The sequence below is a fragment of the Apis cerana genome, linkage group LG5 (assembly GCF_029169275.1).
Source record: "Apis cerana isolate GH-2021 linkage group LG5, AcerK_1.0, whole genome shotgun sequence".
NCBI lineage: Eukaryota > Metazoa > Arthropoda > Insecta > Hymenoptera > Apidae > Apis > Apis cerana.
Window position 1 is genome coordinate 4866223 of NC_083856.1, and position 19345 is coordinate 4885567.

The following is a 19345-nucleotide window of genomic DNA, read 5'->3' on the forward strand; positions in this document are numbered from 1 at the left end:
TTTATCGTTTGATTTGCGAGTTTCGTATAACTTTCGTGCGCAATGGTATCGGGAATGAAATTCTCTTCGTGAGACTGAACATTGAGAATGTATTGTTGGCAGAGTTACGTGCTTCCTTCGTTCCGTTTCCATCATTTTATTTCAGTTAATTACATGGTTGTTCGGTTAATCGAGGAAAACAAATAGAATCATTTATTTTCGTCTTTCGATGAACGATTTACCCATAGGGAAAATATGAAAATCTTATTGGAAGCCGTGGCTGCGAGCCCCGGGCAAGGGGTTTACACGCGTTATGCCACGGAATCTCCTTGTTAGTGCTCCTTTTTCTTTGATGTGGGAGCCTCCAGATACCAGATTATTACATTTGGAAAATCAATAATCTCGATGTTTCACTTGATGAAAACAATCTGGATATCATTATTGCAATTTTTAATAAAGTATCAATCGAGTAAATCTCTCTCGCACATCTTAACAAATTCTATCGATGGCTTGCATTCATGACTGTTAGAAGCTTTCTGGCATAAGCTTCTTACAAGGGTGTTCTGGCGTTTCATCAACATTGCAGTTGGTAATTTCATCAGGGGTTGAGTATCAGAATGTTATCAGACACCTGATGAAGCTAATTACGGTGTTAGTACAACGTAGAAGGCAAAGGCTTAGCGAGAAGACGCGAATTTTCACGTCAAATTTTCAACGAAATTAAAATGTTGAACGAATATACATTTGAAACTGCACAATTCGAAGATCACTTCAATCTCAATTCATTTCGACCCCTTCGAATTAATTAATCAAAACAACCAACGCTCGAACAAATCGCCAATCGAATCTCCTTGACTCTTCTTAACTCGAATCGTTGAAATTTTGCTGGGAAATCTGGAATAAGGGTAATCGGTTCGATGGGTTCGCGGTCGTGTTACGTGGTTCACCGGCGTTCACCGCGGAACGAGTACACGCGTATCCGCAAATGAGTTTGACGGCCTAGCACCTAACCCCCCCCTGGTGCGCGCGACACGTCGAGTAACAGGGTCGCGGATACCAGGGGTTGTTATATCGGTGGAGGACACAACCAGGGATGCGGTCGTCGTTGGACCGCTTCCTCGTGCCAACCCTTTCCCCTTCCCTCTGTCGGTCGATTAAATCTTCGGCACAGGAAAATGAACCGACCCCGGGCAAATTAAGCACACGAGGTCACAAAGACCGTGGCGAAAATTGGTTTATTATCGGTGAGCGCCGCGCGATCGTGGTATTCTCGGTCAGAGACGCGCCAATGTGGACGTGACGGGGGTTGGATCCAATTCACCGGACGTTTCATTGGGGTGTTTGATGCTTAGGTTGAATGGAGGGGGAAGGAAGGAATTGAATTGTTTGGAATAAATATTTCGGCTTGTTTTTACGCATCTTTGAAATATTTATTTATTACGCAATGGAAATTCTGTCTTATTTGAGGTAAATATTTTTTTTCTAGAAAAGAGAGATAGTAATATTCAGCATTTTTAGACTCTGTAGAGTGATTAAAAAAAATATTTGCACACCGCTATATTTGTTAGAAAAATTTAAAAACTATCAATCGCTTTATAATATTTACTCAGAATATTTATCGTAATAGTTTCGATAAATTCTATGTTATTATTTGATAATAATAATTGTTTTTAATTGGGAAATTTTGGAATTTTCAGGAATCGATAAATTTTAAAGAAAATTTGCGTGGTGGGAAAGATTGATCGGCCTATCGAGTAATATTCAACAAAGGTTCAACGAGATTTCAACTCGCTTCGCAGCGAGCATAGTTGACTTTGGAACAAGGTACACTGTTAATGCACGAAGTTTGATTGTTCCTGACACTTCAGAGATTGACCCGGCTTGTGTGAGATTTAGTATCCTTTCGGAGCAGGGACTCGATTAGGATTTGCACGTTTGTTGAGATTAATGTAGTTTCTAAATTGAATTCAAATCGAACGCTCGCTTGCCGACACCTTTATTTAAACCGAGAGCGATCGATCGTTCCTGCTTTTCCGTATAACACGACAGAAAATTTGGATAGCGCAATCGCTCCTTCTTCTCGAAATTTTCATTTCCATGCGGATTCCATTCCACGCGATTAAATTCCACGCGATTTCCTTATCATATTCGCAACGTTACGCGATATTCGTGATATTAAGTGAAGAGCAAATACTTTATAAACCGACTGTACGTTAATTATGTATTCAAGATCGATATTTCGAGCTACATCATCGCAAAGAATAATAAAATAAAAACACACGGTGGAATATTTTTCCATTTTTCCATAGTGCGCACAAGTTATGGCAAAAAAAGAAAAAAAATCTAGGAGGGAATATTAAAATCATCTTTCGAAAACGGTATGAAAAAAAAGAAAGAAACCACCGTCAAAAATATATGCAGCGAGCGGTGGATTAAAATTGCAGGAATTCGAACGTGTGTTGCGTGGGCATGTATGCATTGGCAGACGCGTAATACACCGGATTTGAATACGAAAAGGTAGGATGCGGCCATCCGCAGATCGGCGAATTCGAGGTGGTTGTGGGGCTGCGTAAATATTGCAAGCGATTCGTAAAAGGCTTCCCGCGAAATAAATTTGGATAATTAGGTTTTTCTAAGGGAGAAACGCGAATCAGGCGTCGTTTCAACCCGACAATTAAACGACAGATATATATCGTTTAATTTATAATCAGTGGTTCGTGGCAAGTTTGTTGTAATCGACGATTTAGTGGAGATTGCATGCACGTGTGCATTTGAAGTTTGTGTTGAAGGTTTGAAAAAGAATTGTGCTTTTTATAATAATGATAATTTAATTATTTTGGATTAAATTGGATATTTCTCGATGAAGTCTGTTTATACATTTAATTTATTTTTAATTAAATCGCGATAATTTTCGTTTAAAAATTATATTAAAAATTATAATCAACATCTTAAATTCTTTATATCCCGAATTTTTAGTTGGATTGAATGGAAAGAAACTTAAAGATAATAAATTGTAATTTAACACAATATGCTGGAAAAAAACAATACATGTATGTACATCGCCGAGCTTTGCTGTATGATCGCGATGCTTGTTACATTTAATAGTAACATGAGCGAACATAACACGAAAGAATTACAAATTAGACAATGTAAACAACATGTTTGGATACTAGAGAACTAGTTCAACAATGTGATTTCATCGTATTGAAAATCCGATACGAGTAACAACTTTATATTCTATTATTTGTTACGTGTTATATATATAATTTACATTCTAAAATATCCACCTGTTTTCTTCGTGTTAGATAAAGGAAATGTACCATTCAACAGTGAACAACGACGAAAAATGAGAATTTATTATTTATTATTTATTCAAAGAAGAAATGGATATTATTTAAAATTTTTTTTAAACGAATTAAAATAATCTTTTTAATTAGAATCGTTCCAAGAATAATTCAAATGCAACTTGTAATTACCAAAGGATGATTTTTAGTTCAATTACTTGAGATTGTTCAACAATTATTTGTTCCAATATTGTTCTATCGTGCCCCTGGCTTTCGTGCAAAAATATGAAGCAAAGGTTTGCAAATTATTTATCTTCGTTATGAAAGATATTTCCAAAAAGAATCATCGAAAGCCGTGATTCGAATAAATTTGAAAGAAAAAGAAAACAAAAAGTCAGAAATAGACTTGACGAACAACCGCTGAGTGTTTTTATTAATCAACAAAGAGATTCGACACATATGTATTGTAAAAAGAGGAGCTTTCATCAGAGAAGTAAGCAGCCCTCCACGTTTTCTCCCGTTTAAAGATGGCTCCCTTCCATTCTACGAAATTGTACCCTTGTATCGGTGATTTTGCGGAATGAAATCGTTTTAAACACGAACAACCGTGGAAAAAGAAAGAATTTCGACGGATTGAATTGGAAAACTCGTCCCATCGACGACGAATCGAGTCTTCGCATTCGCTGGCCCCTCCTTAAATGCATGCAACTTTCGTGTATTAAATTTAGAATCGAGTGGATTCGGTTCCTTTAACCCTTCGGATATCGCAGCTACAACGACTTTCCAAATTACAGTTAAGACGAAATGAAATTTAAGTTTCAAATACAACGATATATATTCGTATTCTTTATTATTTATATTTAATTTATAATCTAGAGAAATTCGCAAAGGATTAATATTTCAGGATCGATGCTAGTTTTCACTTCTTTCGTTAAATATTTAATCCTTTTTTTCTTTCTTTTTTAGTTAACATGACATAACACGTTGCACGCGTTAAAGGGAAACTATTGATATTTAATGGAAGTGAAAAGTGATCAGGATCACTGATCGATCCCACCCCCTGTAACGCGTTTAATTAATGATAATTACAAATCCTTTTTCGCACACGGGAATACGCAAGTTGATCACTTTTAGAGTTAATTTTCCAACAGAGTGAACACGTATAATACACAAAAAAAGGATACGTGGAAAATTCTCCTCCCCACATCGCGTTACCAATCTCAAGTACATTGAAGAACACGCAGAAGAAACTTGAAATGTATCATATAATCCAAAAATCTCTAATCTATCTCATTCGAAAATCAATACACCCCCCAATACCCCCAACGAATCTCACCCCTTAATACTTAGCAACGTGAAACGAAATATCCGATCTCCCTTTCTCGCAATTCCTTCGAGACACGTCTCGGTTGAAGAGATGAACGAAACTTCTTCATTCGTAATGGGACAAACTGGACACGAAGAAAAGAATAATTTTCTCGCGAATTTTCTGCTAGAAACGCAGGGAGGGTGGAATATGCAAAAGGGGTGTATCGTATTTCGAGAGGCTACGTGCGCGAAAACTTTGCCCATAAATTCTGGCGGTTGTGAAGCTACGCGGCGAACACGAGAGCCGAGGGAAGAAACAATTGGGAGAGGGAGTTCACGGGGTGAAGCTCGGTCGGTGAAAGTCGGTGCATAACACCGCAGCTGGAAGCGCGATGCTTTTTTGAAAATGGCGCGCGAGCAGATGTGCGAGGTGTAAAATTTGAGATATTGCGGAAATATTCGTTTTACGCTTGTGAAGGATAAATTTGCGGAGATTGAATAAAATTCGGAAGATGGGGCAATATTTTTGTAAAATGTTTATTGCTCGGTGATTATTCGTTAAGAGAATAAGTTTTTAAGAATGTAGTGAGAGAGAGAGAGAGAGAAAAAATGAAGATATTTTAAATTATAGAAAAAAGTCGAGGGGAAAAAAAGTTGGGGGAGGAGTATTTCGAAAACTTTAGGCAAGAATTTTTAAAATAATCATAAATTAAACTGAGAAAGAGTCACTAGAGAAAAAAGTAATTGAAACTCTAATGAATTTAATGTATCGAGTAAAAAAGTAAAAAGGATAATAAGAAGGGGTTGAAACTTGTTAAAAAATAGGAGAATAAAAAGTTTAAAAGATGGGAGGGAGGAGGGAGGAATCCTTGAGCGAAGAAATAAGAAGCGAAAGGAAACTTGGAGTAAGATCGTTAAAAAAAAAAAAATTGAACTGAAAAAGCAAGAAAAAAGAAAGCATATACGAAAAAAGAGACAAATTTTTTTTTATTCCATTCCTCGATTTTTGCCAAAGAAAAATTCCTAGACGAAGAAATATTCGGATTAACACGCGACATAGTTAAGACACGGCGGTCGCGCGACGATTATATTCAAAAATTTCTGAAACTTCGCGGCGAGGATGTTGGTAATCGATCGGGTATGCGAGATGCTCTGACAATTCCGATTGGAATGCAATTGCCGGCTCGATTTAGAAATGATGCCCATACTGGGCTGGATTCCCAGGTTGGCCGCAATTTCGTTATTAAAAATGAACGCCATCGTAGGTATTTCTCATTTGCGGATGTCTCGATACGTAAAATTTATTCCTCATTATTGGTAAAAAAAAAAAAAAAAAAATCAAGACCATCGTTTCTCAGAAAGACTCGTTAAAATATATTCTCACCATTCGTGACACGGTTATCGTCGAATTTTCCAATAAAAAAATGCTCGGAACAAATGAATTCAGTTTTTGTTTCGTCTCCTAGAAACACTAGTCAATTATTATCATCATTGTTGAAAGCTATAATCACAAGAAAATCGAAACAACATTTTCCAATTTCCATCTCATCCTGTCACATCGTTCTTAATTCAAATAATTTCAATCCCTATGATTTAATTTAAGATAGGAAGAATAGACGAGGGTATAAATAATTAAATAAAGTTAAGCGGATAAACGAGATAGACGAATAGGGGAGAGTTTAGAATTAGAATTGCTCGGAAAGAGTCAAAAGAGATAATTCGATTTCGATTCTCGTTTGCGCCGTTTGCTTTTGCATAATTTATCGTGTCGTTTCATTAAGGGATGAAAGTGACAGAGAGGGGCAGAAACGCGCCTTCGCCGTTGCAAAGCTATGCAAATATTGCTGGGTGATTAATGCCAACTACTGGTCGAAACACTGCCGCTTCCGCTATGGCAAATATTTATCGTTCGACCTTTAGATCTAATTGTTTAATCGATGGATACGTACTGGATTATATCTCAACATTGCTCCCAGAGTATATCCTCTGATATTCACGGAGGAATCGTATTGAGAGATGGATGGACAGATTAGATGGAACCGTACTTAATTAAAGTATCCTAGCTACGCCACTTTTTTAAAATATTATTTAAGATCTTCTTAAAATAATTTCTCTTAAAAATCCAAGATCTTTCACTCCGAAATCGGAAAAGAAAGTAGAATGGAAAACTTATGAAAAATTATCGATATAAAAGTATAAAAGATGAAAATTATATTAATCAAATTATCTTTTAATTTCAAACAAAATTACGAAAGTAGATTCGAGAGAAAAATAAGAAAAATAATAAATTTCGCTAAAATATATATATAGTTTCAAAATAATTTCTAATGACACGATGACTATTATTATGCAAGCGGTTAATCGAACCTATTAAAATTGAAATCTTTTCTGATTCGAACTTATATAAACAAGAAAGTTTAATAAGAAAGATATCTCCGGAGAAATCTTAATTGGAGTACTAATATCCTTGCGTATATACCAACACCGTTCTAGGAAACTTTCCAAGAGAGGTATCGGTCTACATCTACATAATACAGATAACGTCCTATTCAAGATCTCGAGGATCTCGTTCTAATTGCGTATCATAATCAAAGACATAGAATTACATAATATACCGGACAAATATTCGCTTTTAATCGTTAAAATACGATTCTCTTCTACGGATCTTTTTAATCCTTATTTCGAAAATACTATTCGAAAAATTTTTCGCGTGTTTTTTCAAACGAGCGATTGATTTTTTTTTTTTTTTTAAACACTAACACGTTCGAATTGCTTCACATTGCCGATTCCGTTATATATCAAATACACTGTATTTCGTTCTGTAGCACTTCATTCTCGAATTTCAGCAAACGCTTCAATTCACAATTCTCGAAACTCGAAATCAATCAACGCATTGCTACAAAACTGTATCCCAAATAACTTCGCTGTGAAACATTTATTTTTCCACTCTCAACCAGAAACATTTTACGCTGTATGTACGATTGTCTTTTATCGATATTGCCTGTCGTCGAGGAAAGGCAACTGTCGAACGATCGATATAAGCGAATAAAAAAAAAAAATTATCGTTCTGGAAATTGTCCATTCCTCTCCTTTATTGAATGATGAATCTTTTCCCGATTTCTTCTTCCTCGAACTTCATTCTCGTTGTATCATCCATCCCTCAATTACAATTGCTACGTATCTCTTTCCTAAACAAAATATGTTTTTACTAAAACACATTTTTTTCCAGATTACTCCACGCGACGATTTATATTCAAACTCATTCTAAAACCAATTTTCTCGCGCCTTCCTCCCGCGGCCAATGAACTAATCCCCAAGCCTCAATTTTCAATTTCGACAACAAAAGCGACAAAGCTAACGTTAAAGCACGTAAAACCGGAGAAAGAGAGAATACATTCTGCAGGGGTACATGGAATATTAATTAAAACCTAACCAAGATCAAACGACGCGCCGTACAATCCTCCAACAAAATTTTCGTTTCCAGAAAACGAGGGACAAAAACGCAACACGCCAATGGATGGGAACTTCCGTCTCCTCCTTCTAGCTGGACTTTCAATTAAAATTTCATCAGTTGGGACGAAAGGAACCGGAGGAAAAGGAGGGGGAGGAGGGTGAAAAATTAATTACGCCGTCGCGTGGCACGTTCCAAGCACGGACAAAGGTGCAAACAGGAGGGAGGGGGGAAAGGAATCCGCGTAGAAGTCGCGGATATGGAAGGATTAATGAACCACTAATCGAGTCGAAGGTCAGGGCAAATGAAGCGAGGGTAGAAGGGGCCAGACAAAATAAGAGGAGGATCGATTGAAAAAACGCAGGGGCACGCTTGTGAAACGAGAGATCGAACATCAAAGAGGAGGCGTACGTGTATGTGTGTATAATGGCGTTCGTCGGTTGAAGCTACTGGATCAAACTTATCGCCGTCGGCATTTGGAATACTAATTAAAGCAACAGAACCTTTTTCTGTTAATTAAATACCCGATGTCTGATTCAGTTTGATCGGATTCTATTTCAACTTTGAAAATTGTTGTTTTCGAATGTTTGGATGATCACAAGTGTTGGGTGTGTGTGAATGAGGTTTGAACAAAGTTTCGTTGAAACTCGTTCCATTAATCCTGATCACAATTCATTCTGCTCGCAAATTTGAGGGTGACTTGGGCTTTTCTGTGAAACTTTCTTTTATAAATTGCCAAGTAAATATTTTTTAAACTGTTCTTATATTGGATTCAATGAAATTGTGCGATACGTAAAATGATAAATTCTACAGGGAAATCTCAAGCTAAGAGAATCGAACTATGACTATGTTCGAACAATTCTCTTTAGCTGATCCAATATGAGAATAATAACTTAATAATATCTTCTTATAATTTCCAAAAACTCTTCCCCGAGTTGTAATTCGAAGAACAATGCCCCCAACTAACTCTTACATTTTCCAGGATAAGAAGAAACATTTCCATTTTTTCCTCCACAATAAACTAATAACGAAGCTAACTCCAGAACCGAAGAAACACGAAGAGATTATATTTCTGCGTATATTCTCGAATTTCTTTCTAAAAAAAATTGATCCAAGCAACGAAATAATTAATTCGCTAAGGGGATCATTAATTTTTCCTTCGTCGACACCAGCTTCTTCATTCGCAGCCCCAACCAACGCGAATCGTAATCGTTTACGTACGACGCGTGTATACCATACCTCGAGAGATAGTAATTTAACCGTTAAGCCGAGAGGCATGTTCGATCCGAGGCAGGATACGATCCGGCCTCTTTATCACCGGTTCAACCCATGGGCATAATTTTGCAACAGTATCTGGGAAACGGAAGCCGGCACGGTACGAATCCAATAATTTCGTTGGATGTAGTTTAATCTGGATCGATTCATGGGAACCTCCTTGTTTCCGCGGATCGAAATTTCACTTGAGGGAAATCTATCGATACCTTTCCTCGTGAATACGGAACGAATGAATCCAAGTGATTATCGAAACGTTAATAATAATCGGTTACTTGATGCCACTGTGTTGGTTATTTTACAAGAACATTACATCTTTCAATTACAATTCCACGTATAAAAACACTTTCCAATGCAATGTCGCGAATAAATATGTCGCGCATAATTAATCGCATTCGTTGGATGGATCGTTTCATTATCTGAAAAATTCGTTGTTTCCCTGGAATTAACAGCGAAAGGAAGCGGAAGGCAATGTTTAATCGAAGAAACTTTGAAGGAAATCGAGAATAATATCCTCAGTTGATTCAGACTCGTCGTCGTCATACAGCAACCACTTAACGGGATTCTATAAAGAGCCTGCCTCCAAGAGACTCGTCCTATTATTTTGGATTCCGATATGGAAGGGACGTTATCGAAGCTCGAAACGAAATTCCGCGAGGATTCGATGAAATTGAATCTAGGCTCAGATTCGAATCCGACTTGAAATTCTGTAATTTTATCAGCCTCTGCTATAACTTTCGAACGAAGATTTCTCGTGACGAGTTGGTCGGATCGGATTGGGCGAGTTAAGAAAAAAATGAAATCGATTTCGCCTTGGAGAAGATTATTAATAAGAGTAGAATTTCTCGGTTCGGAAAAATCTAAACGCAACGAATGACTATCGATCGAAATGGATTTGGAAATATTTTAAAGATAATTGAGAAAAAATTCAATCTCGAAAATAAAAGAGATGAAAAATTTAATTCGAGACTATCTCGATTCTATTTTATCTAAAATCTTCTTCTCAATTTTCAAATGCCTAATTATTCGGCAAATAAAAAAAAGAAATGCTCGCAGTACATTATATAAGAAGCGTTATCAAGAGAGTTTCACGCGAATTTGGATTATCACGAATGGAGATAGTATCGAGTAAATAAGTTTCTCACCCCTTTCTCGCCAGTTTTTCGCTCGCGAGTCGAGCTTCCTTTCCAATATTCCACACGATACTCGCTCGAGAAAACTGATACATCCGTCTAGATTCTTTTGTTCGATTATTGAACAAAGTTTATTCATTCGTTGGAGACTTCTTACGCAAACAATTCGCGGCACAAAAGGAGAATAGAAACAGCAGACGTGTTACGAGAAGTTAAAAAAAAGTTTGACGGGTTTTTACGTGGAGAATATTATTATAACGACGTTGTTCGCGAACGATGATAAAACGTAAGAATTTGTTTATCCACGTGATTTTTATCTATCATTTTTATGAAAGGAAATTGAAATTTTTAGAAAGAATTTATTAGAAAAAAATTGGAATGCGTGATATTTTTAATTTCCTAATATCGCGCGAAAAAAGTAGAAAGGTTTTCTAAAATTTAATCTTACACGCAATCTTTTGAAATTAAAAATGTTCTCATTTGTCGTATTTTTTAAGCTTCGCAACTTTGGTAACTCGAATATCCAGGCAATTTCATTTATGAATTTCCAACCCTTCGTATGGAAACGCGTCTTAATGTTTGCTTGGAAAAAGTACATAAATTTTTCTGCCAAAATTTAATTTTGCATAACAACCGTTTCGAACTAAAAATTTCCTCCATTTTCTTACGTTCTTCCCTCTGAACGTTTGAAAATTTAAAAATCAACTCGAATAATTGTTCGAAAAACTTCGAAATACGAAAAATTTCTAGCTTCAACGCATTCAGAAACTTCAAAAACCTACTCCATATCATTCTTCACAATGTTGAAAAATTTTACATTCAAAATCCCAGTAACAATTTTTCCAAGCAACGTTCAAACCCGGCAAACAGAATCCCCTTAAACGAATTTCTCGATGCCCTATGAATCTACAACCCTTTAATTCGCCCTTTTCATCCACCCTTCACATAGTTTCGAGCTAAAAACACCCCGTTCCACCCCTTAGAATTATACATTAACGACACGATAGAGGTCCAACAGAGGCGTTAAATAAAAGAACAGGAAGGATACGACGAGAAAAAGAGAGGAAAAATGGAGAAAAAAGAGATATATATATATTCGTGGACCAAGTGCATTGTACGCGTTTCGACTGGATGGCGTCAAGTGGCCTTGCTACGTCGTCGTCAGGACAACGTGCACTCATTAGCAGGTGTCGTGCTTGCATATTCACTATTTTTCCAGCTTGCCTCTTCTTGCTCGACGTCGAGTCGAATCGTCTGGATGGTCTGTATTAATCGAATGGTGTCGTTAATACGTCGCTTAGAACCCTTTAGAACCGTGATGCTTCTGAAGGATTGCATCGCTGTTTCCATTGGAAAATGCGGAAGGGAAAAATCGTTGGAAGTTTTCGAAAATGTGAGAAAATTGTTTGAATAGGGAAGCGTTTCAAAAAATGATGGTATTTTGTGGTGTGGAACTGTCTCTTTTGAGCTGGATGGAGAAGATAGGTTATTTTGTTCGAAGGGAATTAAATGTGTTGGAAAAGTGGGGCGTTTTATTTGGGAAGGAATTGAATGTGACGGTGGAACAGACTTTTATTAGCCTATTCAATAATTCATAGTAATATAATATAATATAAATAGGAATATTTGGAATAATGTAACCCGAGAAACAAGGATAATAAAAATATGGAATATGGAATATCCAAGAAAATTGGCTAATATTCTATAATATTATAATTTCTACATATATTTGGAATTAGTCGAATATACGATTGATTTCGAAACGCATATTTCTTCGAATGATAAAATTTCTAATTTCCAACTTCTTTCCAAAATATTCAAATTATTCTCTTCGAGGTGAACACCGATGTAAAAAATTCAAATTCGTGACTGAACGAAATATCGTTCAAAAAGGATGATTTTACGTGGAAAAAAAAGACAGGCCAACGAGCTATCACTTTATTCCGAGTAGAATATTTGAATTTTTGAATTGGATTAATGCATATAGGGTTACGTGATCTCGTCTGCATCTCACAAGCTATTACGTTTATACTAAAAGAGATATTCAAATTATAGTTACATACAACTATACTTCATGGGATGATTTTACAAGAAAAGATAAATCAGAGAAATTACAAAGTAATTCTTTCATCGATTATGTACACCCTTTTTGGTTCCTGCGACGAACTTTATTATTCTAACTCCACTTTTCTCTAACTTTCAAAAATAAACAAGATATTATCTCGATCTATTCATCGATAAAACACAAGTAACAAAGAATAATTTCGCCAGATCTAATATTCAACGCTTTGGATCGCGATCGAGCAAACGATTCTCCGATAATCTTTCCGCGCCGTGTAAGTTTCAATGGCGTTGTCCCGTATCGGCGTGAGTAAGCAGCCTGGTGCACAGTTATTTGAATGGGAGCGTGGCGCGATGAACGTGCAAAACGGAGTCGATTTGCTCGGGCAAAAGGGGTTCCGTTCGCGTACGTATCATATATGCATACAACGATCCCTTGTCAGAGGCTCCACGCTTGAGTTCTCCACCCCTCCCCTCCCCTCATCCGCGTACAAGACAGATTCGAATGTCTTTTTTTTTCTTTTTTTCATTCTTTTTTCGCTCGTCTACAACAAACGCGATCCATCTTTCCACCATCGTCCGGATGGAATGCTCCTCGTCGAGGGGCGTGTGACGAGTTTGCACGAGTAACAGAGTCGAGGGAATTTTCGTATTTTCGAAGGGATGACAGGCAGAAAGGGATGTAAAATTCGGAGAACGTTCGTGGAGATTGATGTATTCGATACTCGTGAAAGTCGGAATGGCGTTGGAAGGGAAAGAAATTCGAAGTCACTCCTTTCTCTTTTTTTTTTCCTGGAATAATAGCACGTGCTTTCGATATTCGAAAGTTTCGTTACTCGAAAATAATCCATCGAATACGTTACGTTTGTGATACTATGAAAAATATTCGGCGTAGCGTTTAGAAAACAAGACAAAATTTCTATGCATATTCGTATTTTCTTTCCCCTCGTATCCACAAATTCGGCACGTTCATACATAATTTCAACCTAAAATCCATCGTCTGTACCTTTCCTTTCGAGCGATCTCGTGTAATTCAATATTTCACATTTGAAAACATCTAATCCAGAAACTCGGTTACTTATTTCCAAACTGTTGAACCCGCCTCGAACTTGTGCGGCTCGTTTTCGATTCGAACGAGCAACCAGACCTTTCCATCAAAGGACCTAGCCAACGACCACGCTCTCCTCCAGGGCCATCGGGCTGTAACTACTTCCGCCGAGTTGCGGGCAGACCGAGAGGCGCATCAAGGCGGACGGCGTTCAGTGCACGCTGCCTGATCTTTGAACCGGTTTGCAAAACGACGTTGCTTGCTGCACAATTCACGCGCGAACGAGCCTGCTCCCCCTCCCCTTTGATTCGCGTTTTCTTCTCTGTATTACCGCGATATATTTGTACATATATGCATTTGGTAAATAGAGAATATTGAAATTGCGCCACTGGAAACTGTGCCGGGGATTTTTATGCATTTACGGGAAATGCGATTCCAACAGTTCGTTCGAAACGGGGCTGGCTGCTGTGTGTAAACAACTTCGAATAATTAACTCTGGGAAATTTTATTTGGGATCCTCGAGGAGAGGGAATTGTTCGAGATCGAATATTTTGAATAAATTGGGTTTCAAAAAGATAATTCTTCGATTCTAATTCTCTTGAACAACTAAATATTAAACTCTTCGAACAATGAATTCTCAGGAGCTACGAACAGACTACTGATCCTATTAAGTAAATTTAAGCAGTAGTCTGTCTAAGGCAAGTTCACTGGTTTATCGTTAGACTAAATAGAAGTTAGATTAAATCATCAAACGATATTGACTTACGCTGCGCGAAATCTTGTCGAAATGTCAGTTTTTCGTCCCAAAATACGATATAATTCTCGCGTCGACCGAAGGTTTATTTCCGATTTTCTTTGAGAGAAAAGATCGTTTTTGGACAACGAAGCTGAAGCAGTCGGGTTTTCGAGTTCGTTATTAATAATAACCAAGCAACGTAACTTCACCCCCGCAATTTTCTTGTTTCTCGCCAAAACGGAACGCGACGAGACGAGTGAATTATTGCAGCACGTTCATAGAGTACGTGCTTTCAACTGGTTTTGCCGAGAAGACATTTCTACCCTTCGTCGTCGCGTTAAATGTTTTTTATTGCGCATGGGAATCGATGAATAATCAAACGACGATTGAAAATTGTTCTGTTGGAATTAATAATTTTACCAGAATTTCCTTTCGTTAAATAGAAATCGTGGAATTGGTTCACTTTTAGGTGCGTACAGAAGTAAATCGCACAAGTATTCGTGGAGGTATTTATTTTGCAAGGAAATTCACGTATTTCGAAAATTTTGATTTTATTAAAAATTTTCCCACGGAATAATTTCGATGGAAGCGCGAAATCTCAATTTTCATTCTTTTTTTCAACTGCAAGTATTTTTCGTAACAGCATTAAAACTCGAATATTTCGTGTTTTCTCCTATTTCATCGAGAAAATAATATCTAAAATTCTAATTAATTTTACTTCTTCGAATTTTAATAAAAGAAAAAATTACGAATTCAATAACACAATTATCTCGTCTCGATAACCTTTTGTTTCACCGACTTAAATTGGATGAATTAAAAATTTGAAAATATCAGTTTTATCTTTAGAAAATCAGGAATATTCTTCAGGAGAGATTTTTACATCGATGGTACGTTCGTTTTGATACAAACAGGGAACAACGTTTACGACGAAGCAACGGAAACTCGTTTTAAAACTACATTAATTAAGCCGACTTTTAATTTGATATTTCCACGTTTCGCCCATTTCATTAAATTTCTTTTCGCACCGACGAAAAACATGTCCACGTGGAATAAGCTATAGTACAAGATACTCTTCCCTCGTATATCTCTTTAGAAATTTAACGCGTTCATTGTTGCTGCGTTCGTTCTTCAAACAAATAACTCTCTAAATATAAAAATATTCTCTCTGTGCTCGCAATTTTATCGTGCAAATATTCCTTTTTCTCGAAGCAGAAAAACGAAGTTTGCGAACACGAAAACTTCATCAGATTCGCAATTCTTGAAATTCATAAAAATTCAAACTTTCGAACGGGAGGGTGAGACGCGAGAAAATTCATTAGATTTGAAATTTTTAATATTCGTATAAGAATTCGGAACTTTCTGAAACCGATTCGAAAGATGCTCGAGAACTTCGTTTCGAAATTCCAAAAATTTGTAACGACTCGCCGAACGTTGAGAGATAAAAGATACATCGCAGCACGAAAAACACTATCGGAATTCCCGTGTATTTCTATATAATAGCTTGGAAAATTTCTCCGTCAATTATCCTCGACAATAGCAGAAAACGAAAACGAATTTATACGCGCGGGGAAGAAATCGTGAACAATCGTTCGCGAGAGATTCCACGGGAGGGTGAGAGGAACACGATTCGATTCTGTATACGATTTTGTCGAGGATTGAATTGCGGGGATAAGCTGGAGGAAAAAAGCTGGAACACGAGTCGAGCGTCTCGAGACGAACTGAAGGCTCGCGATGAAATTGAACGTCGAATCGTGCGTTTATCGCGCCCTAACGGATCTCCCGCCCCAACGTATGGACCCTTTCTCCCTTGTTACCCCTCTCCTGGTGTCGAGAGACTCTTGATACGGGGGGAGAAAAAAATCCATCCTCGCGACGCGATATCAAGTCTGAAGCGTGGCACGCGTCGCTCGAAGGATTTTTCCTGGATGCTTACGTAACATTTCGAGGGGATAATTATTTAAGTATAATTAATTAAATCTCAAAATACGAAAAAAAGAATCTTCCACAGAAGAATTACTATCTCTATTTATCTCTAATTAAGATTTCTAAGAAGAAAAGAAATAAAATATTATTGAATTTAATAAATATAGAGAGCTCCACCTTGCTCTCACAGATTTTCAAATACGAAATTTCACTTGGAAGCAATTTCAGGAGGTTTCGACGAATCGAAGAAAGGAGAATTATAAGCAGAGAAGGTGAACTCACCGGCGCAGCTGTATCCATTTTTATGAAGGATGTACCCGTCCTTGCAATCGCACTCGTACATCCCATCGTGAAGCTCGTAGCAGAGTTGCTCGCAGGGAGACCCGTGGCCGCATCTTCCTGGAATGCAAGGCAAGATGATTAGACGCGAATGGATACGAATTGAAAGTTTCGAAAAGATGAGGTGATCGTTGCTTGGAAATTAGAAAATTGAACTTAATAATCCGAGACTATAGTCAGTACTGATCTAGTTGGAAAATTTTAATTACGAATGTACGAATGAATTATATTAACATTTGATACTATTAAAGAATTGACGAATTGAATTCGACTTTATTTTATTAGAGAAATTGAAGGAGAATATATAATCTGATCTTTGAGTAATTAAATTAGATTCACGATAAAACATCTTCCACGACGAAAACGCCATTAGACGGATTGTGCCTCGCTTATAATTATCGGTAATAATTTTTGTACAATTCGAGTCGAGTCGGCAAGAAAAGACAATTGAAACACCACAAAATTGGAAATATTGTAGCGAAGGCTAGCGCAGGTCGAAAGATGAAAGCTCAGATTAAAAAATTCCCACTTGGAAAAAACAACTGTAACTCAACTCCGCCCTCGACAACGTCTCTTTCCCCTTCGTCCACCCCCATATCCAGTTCACGTTAATCCTGTTTCCCGCGCAACGAATCCATCCAATTGAATTTAAGACGAGTCTAGAATTCACGATCACACACCTGGCGGCGAGATCGAGGAGCTTCCCCTCCCCCACTGGAGAGGACGGTCATCGTCGTATCTTCACGATGGTTGAGAATTGGGAGGACGATAAAGGTCGAGGAGGTAAGAGGATACGGGGATCGACGATCGTCCAGGAAATTGTAATCCTGCAGGAAGTTGGCGGTTGAGATGTGAATTATTCCGGTGTTGGTGGAAAATCCTTAAAGCGCGAGGCGGAAAGAGGGAGAGACGCTGAGCCAGCGTTCCGACGGAATAATTCAAAGGTAAATGAAGCGCTTTCCTCTCCTCCATTGGCATAGACGAGAAAATGGCCGAGATTTATCTTTAACCCCTTCCCCGAAACACGATTTAATAAATTCGAGATGGACTGCTCGATTATTAGGAACCCTCCTCCGAGTTCAGGATAATTTTTAACCATTATCGAAATTATTCTTGTCGAATAATCTTTTTCTAAGAATATTATATCGTGTATCCTTTCGATCTTAAAATAAAATCGCGTTTCGAGTATTTCTGCGAGTTTCCTATAAATTTGCTGATTCAGAAATTTCAGAAATTCTGTTTACAAGATTTTACCGGGCTTTTACATTGTTTCCACGGGATCAGGGATGGTCCACGGTTCTCCATTATCATCCCCGGCCGTGGATTTATTCGAAAAGTCTCGGCCACGTAAATGCGCCATAAATTCGCGAAGTGAAGAAAAATGGATCATTCGCTAACTCCGGCTCCGAGTCAACCCTCTTGCATCCCTTTTACGGCCCCCTACATTGAAATAACTTTCGTTATTTACCACCTTTCGTCTTTCGCCATGCTCGCATAATAAATAACGATAAACCCAAAAACTTTCCAAGAATCACCAATAGTTACGGAGCGTGGAAGTGATTTAAAATTGATCTTGATTGAAAAATGATACGTATACGCGCGTGTTTGATTGATATTTCGAACTGTCGTCGATTTATTCTCGATTAAAATTAAAATTCGGAAGATCGAGAAACGTTTCCGCGTGAAAATAATTTGCGAACAAAGATTCAAGAGGATTTGAATTTGAACGTTCTTTCGAAGCTTGGCATTTTTGCCTCAAAGTTCCGTCTTATTCCAAATAACAGAATTCCAAGTTCCCCATCTGGTTAACAATTTAATCAAAGAAGAATTTCTATTCTGCAATAATGAAAGTTTGTAGACAAGAGATAAAATAATTAATGTAATTAATTAAACGCGCCACGCAGCGGAGAGGAAACTAGTTCAAGTTTTATTCGAGGCTTACATTTTCCAGCCTAATAATTTCATTACCTCTCTAATTCTTCCAAAAAAAAAAAAAAAGAAAACACAGAATTCGTAAATTTCAACAAAAAAAATTTCATAACATCAAGAAGTTCGTTAACCACAAAACTGTTTCTGAGAAAAAAAAAAAAAGAAAATACAAAAAACAACCCCTCGCATACACACATCGTTTACCGAATATCCCGTTTTCCACTTTTTTTAATCCTCTTCACGCTCCGTATTAAAATCCACCCAAGAGGATCGCATTCTCGCGTTAAGAAGTCGCGTTGCAAGAGAAAAGCCGTAAGGCAAAAAACGATACCGAGGCGAAGGTTGTGCGTACCCTCATTTTCCTAACAAAAAGGGGGAAAAAAAAGAAAGAAAGAAAGAAAGAAAAAGTGACAAGAAAATATGTGATTACTTTTACGCGTTCCACCGTCGGCAACATTTTCGGAGATTACTCCCTTAAATTCCGTGTCACGCGCCATTCTTCTCCTCTCCCCATTGTTCCAACTCGTTCAAACATTTCCACTCGCTCGGCTATCGCCGCGTCATTCCCCCTCCCCCTGCTCGAATCCAAATTTGTCTCTTCCTCGAATTCAGCCAAGGTCCAGAGAAGTGCGGGGAAAACTGGGCCGGATGGCAACAACAACGAGAGAGTGGAAGCAACAACGAGATACGATCATTGGAAGGAAGATTACGAATTTTCCACGTTTAACGTACGAACGAAATTTTATGCAATTACTTGAAATAATTGGAAATACATATATGGAAGGTAAACGAGCGTTCCTCGTAAATTGATTAATTTGTCTGCTCGTTTTAAATAAGAGAAACACTCTTATCTTCGCGTGTAACAATCGTACAATAAATTTT

General features: G+C 37.6%; 1 protein-coding gene across 3 annotated transcripts in view; it reads right to left on the minus strand.

Annotated features, from left to right (window-relative positions):
- LOC107996592 (pikachurin-like) overlaps window positions 1-19345 on the minus strand; it is a 165329-nt gene that overhangs the window by 105646 nt on the left and 40338 nt on the right. For all 3 annotated transcript variants that reach the window (XM_028666122.2, XM_017054734.3, XM_017054735.3), the window contains exon 3: window positions 16478-16594. In XM_028666122.2, coding sequence (XP_028521923.2) covers window positions 16478-16594 — 117 coding nt within the window. The remainder of the gene's footprint in view (window positions 1-16477; window positions 16595-19345) is intronic.